Source organism: Triticum aestivum, chromosome 2D (genome assembly GCF_018294505.1).
Source record: "Triticum aestivum cultivar Chinese Spring chromosome 2D, IWGSC CS RefSeq v2.1, whole genome shotgun sequence".
NCBI lineage: Eukaryota > Viridiplantae > Streptophyta > Magnoliopsida > Poales > Poaceae > Triticum > Triticum aestivum.
In genome coordinates, this window is record NC_057799.1 from 414,523,779 (window position 1) to 414,528,071 (window position 4,293).

The following is a 4,293-nucleotide window of genomic DNA, read 5'->3' on the forward strand; positions in this document are numbered from 1 at the left end:
TCACTCGATCCCACCAACTCGAAAGACGCGGGCGGCACCGCTGATTGGCTAACAAACCTCGTTGCGACTTCGCCCCACCAGAACCGTGCCCGATCCATGGCAATCCTGGTCGCATGGTCAATCTGGAACGAGCAAAATGGTAGAATCTTCAGGAGCATTGAATGCACATTGCAAGCGGTTCTTGGGGTCATTTGCGACGAGGTCATGGCCTGGCAGATGGCTGGGGAAACACTTGATGCTGCGAGAGTAGACCGGCGCATAGTCTCCGTTTTCTAGTTTTCCCCTTTTCCTTTCATTTCTTCTTCCTTTTGGCAAGCTCGCTCGTCTTTGTACAGTGGGCGCTCTTCCGCCGTTTACCTCTTATAATGCAAACACAGTTCTCTTGCGCTTCCTCAAAAATATACAACACCATAAATTCGATTACTTAGCATGCATAATCAAGTTAGTATCTCCTTCCTTATTTTTGGTTAGGATTAGGATTTCGTTCTTTGTGTATATACATATTTACTACTAGTAGTTTTTTACTCTCTTATACTAAGAGAACGGGACCTGGTCTGATCCTTCCTATATGTAACTGTGTTTGTCATGACTGACAAAGATACCCTACGGCATTGCATTGCATTTTTTTGTAAGACATATTTGAACTAGCTTAGTTCCTCCAATAATTATTAGGAGTACTGTATTGTTTTTCTCACCGATTCTTCTTGTTACTGTTTTGTGGTAGAGAGGAATAAGGGGGTGTTTGGTTTCAGGTTTTTTTTTGTGTTGGGACTAGAAAAAGTTCCTAGCAAACCAAACAGGGTGGGACTTTTTTGAGACTTTTTGCTAAAAGTCCTTAGAAGCACCTCCTTGAGAGTCTTTTTCAGAAAGTCCTAGGACTAGAGAACCAAACATCACCTAAATATCCCGTTGTACTACTCCATCCATGCATCATTGAGTCTTGCTTACATTGCTGCGATCGAAGAGTTTTGTCCCCGGCATATTGTGAAATGGAATGTTTGCAACATTCATATTGATAGAAAATGCAGGGCATTTCATTTGGCCTAGAAATAAGCCAACAAAAAGTTAGGGATTCTTTTTACTCAAAAATCTCTATATCAGTTTAAAAAACGTAAGAATCTATCATACGTGAAAATTACAATATTGGGTATATTGTAAAGATGGTAATTGTCTGTTCCCATTGCAAAGCACGGATACTCGTCTAGTCTCTACTACTTAAAAAAACATAAGGTTACATGTTGCACTTTTCTTCTCACCACTCATTCGTCTAACCTTTCTAGTATGATAATCAACCACCTTAATTTACTGAGTGTATCGTTTCTGCACCCAGGCTCGGCTGCACCTGATGATGAATAGTAAAATTGAAAAATAGCAAAAATATTCCAAAAAATTGAATTTTTTTACACATGAAAGTTGAGAGAATCTTCTAGGTGCGTGCCAAATTTCAAGGTGTTTGGACATTTGAGAAGCTCGTGGCAAAAATAAAAAATTTGGCTTGTCAAAGAAACTTTCAAAAAGTGCACTGTGTAGACCGATCTTTTCTACCACGAGCTCGTGAAATTTCCAAACACCTTGAAATTTTGCACGCACCTAGAAAATTCTCTCATCTTTCATGTGTAAAAAGTTCATCTTTTTTGAATTTGTTTGCTATTTTTCGAATTTACTGTTCACTGAGAGCAGGTGAACCTGGGCACCGTTTTCAATTATCATAATTTACTTACCTTCCGAACCAATTCCATTTTAATTTATTTATCAAATTTCTCATCAAAATATAAGGTAAATCAGGGACAGGATTTACTAAACATTTATTTACAGAATCACATTAATATGGACAGGCAAATCACAAGGTGGCATACTTGAATATTATATCCAGTTGCAATCTCACGGCTGAAAAAAAAAGAAAAAAAAAGCAGGACACTAAAGAATAGACAGCCTTTTCTCACAGGGATATTTTTGTTGTCCAACTGACAAACTCGTCCGGCCACGCATTTATTGAATTCAGTGTCTCCTGAGATGGTGACACGAAATTCAATGGTGCCGACTATATGAAAAGTCAAGGAGTACGTTTGTGCTTGCGTATGCTGCGCTCCGAGATCAATCAGCACAGGGTTTCGCATTTCCAAAAGAGATCAGCACAAGAAACAGCTGGGATATTTGGCTCATTCGGATAAGAACTTTCTAGTGCATGCATGGATGCATCTTTGTTAAACTAATGTTTTCTGGTGTACTGACGTCCATGCATCTTGTTCTTCTTCTCAGTTCTCACTTCCATGTTTTGCTGCGTGTTTGTGTTGTCTGCTGGAAGAGAACAAACTTTACGCCGTGAGTCATGATCCAAACCATGTGCGCTCCAACGGGAGCTACCGAGCTCGTGAAGATACCGCCATGCACTACCCCACTGGTGGGCTCGCATCCCTAGACGGTCAGCATTCTTCTACATTCTTCTGCAGCGCCTATAAATTCGATCGACGAGCCGCTACACCCGTAGCAGCTACGTCCCTATGGGAAGCCCCAGCAACGACAAACCTATTCCTGGCCTGCACCAGCTGCCACGGCCAGCCATGGACAGAGGCAAGACCAAGGCCGACCCCCATGCCGTGGCTGTTGCCGCCAAGCCGGACCTGCAGGACGACAGCGAGTCCGAGTCAGATTCAGAGTCTATCGAGATCGCGGACCTCAAGAAGCGCATGTGGAAGGACCAGTTGCTTCTCATGAAGCTCGAGGGCAGTCCGGGCCATGACCGGAGAGCAATAGCGCAGGGGCCGGGGACGGACCTGGCCCAAGCAGAGAAAGAGGCAGAGATGCCCGAGTCACGGTACCGCCGCAAGGCGATGCTCCGGGCGCAGGATGGTGTTCTCCGGCACATGCTCAGGATGATGGAAGCGTGCAACGCGCGGGGGTTCGTGTACGGCATCGTGGACGAGACCGGCATGCCCGTGTCCGGCTCCTCCGACAGCCTCCGCGGCTGGTGGAAGGAGGACGTTGGGTTCGAGCGGACCGGGCCGACGGCCCTGGCCGGTCCGTCGACGGCACTCGAAAGCCCGGGGTCGTCGTTCCTCCACGGGCTCCTCGACATCCAGGACAGCACACTGGGGTCTCTGCTCTCGGCGCTGATCCAGCACTGCGAGCCCCCGCAGCGGAGCTTCCCGCTGGACAGGGGACTGCCGCCGCCGTGGTGGCCGACGGGCCAGGAGGTCTGGTGGGGCCTGCAGGGCAAGACCCAGGCCCATCAGGGTCCGCCGCCGTACCGGAAGCCCCACGACCTGAAGAAGGCGTGGAAGATCTCCCTGCTGAGCGCGGTGATTAAGCACCTGAGCCCGCGCTTCGACCAGATGCGCAAGCTCGTGTGGCAATCCAAGCGGCTGCAGCATAGGATGAGCGCCAGGGACGCCGAGACCTGGTCCAGGGTCATCACCCAGGAGGAGGCGCTCGACCGCCACGTGCAGCGCGCCCTGCGGATCACGCCGCTCGATGAGGAGGACGACGACGACGACAAGGAGCCGCGGGAAGCGGAACGCGACCTTCACGTCGACAAGCGCAAGCGAGAGGTCGGAAACGAGAGCGCGGGAGGAAATGTCGACAGTGGCAGTGGCCGGGAGCTGGTTGCGCTGCCGGGCATTGACGTCGTAGCGGAGGCGGACCGCAACTCCATCGACGAGCTCATGATGATGTACTACAGCTGTCTGCAGGGAACAGACGGTGGTGAGCAGGAGATCAAGGACGTGGTTGCTGGAGGTGGGGAGCAGAACAATACCTCTTGTGCTGAGACCGGCGTACTGGACGCGGCGACGGTGCGCGATGACATGTTCGACGATTTCTTGAGCGTTGCCGATGTGGTGGACACGAGTGACTTCCCGGGCAGTCCGATCTGGCACCGGGGGAGTTCGGATTTGGATTAGTGGGTTAAAAGTTACAGTTTTGCTAAAACACATTTAAGAGCATGGCTAATAGAAGAGCCCACTGCCGGCTCTATACCCATGCCACATTATTAAGAGCCTTCATGCAAGAATGCTTAGACTAGCCACAATAGGCAGTAACATAGAGTAGTAACATGAGCATGTTACTACTCTATGTTACTATCTCTATAGTGGGAAGTAACATATGTGTAGTAACATGCAACACTTCATTTATTATGCTATAGACTCATCTTGCCTTGATATGTGTGATGTTACAGTAACTAGCTAAGTTACTAGCAGTGGCGGACCCAGAAATTCAAGTTAACCGGGGCGAACATTGAACGTCTAATTTTTTCGGTACAAATGCAACTCTATTCAACTAGAACTCATAACATTC

At 48.3% G+C, this 4,293-nt stretch overlaps 1 protein-coding gene across 1 annotated transcript; it reads left to right on the forward strand.

Annotated features, from left to right (window-relative positions):
- The first annotated feature begins 2,501 nt into the window (after positions 1 to 2,501).
- LOC123049462 (ETHYLENE INSENSITIVE 3-like 5 protein) lies at positions 2,502 to 3,899 on the forward strand. The gene has a single exon (XM_044472372.1). It carries the CDS (start codon positions 2,502 to 2,504, stop codon positions 3,897 to 3,899), a length of 1,398 nt encoding a protein of 465 aa, XP_044328307.1.
- Positions 3,900 to 4,293: the final 394 nt, after the last annotated feature.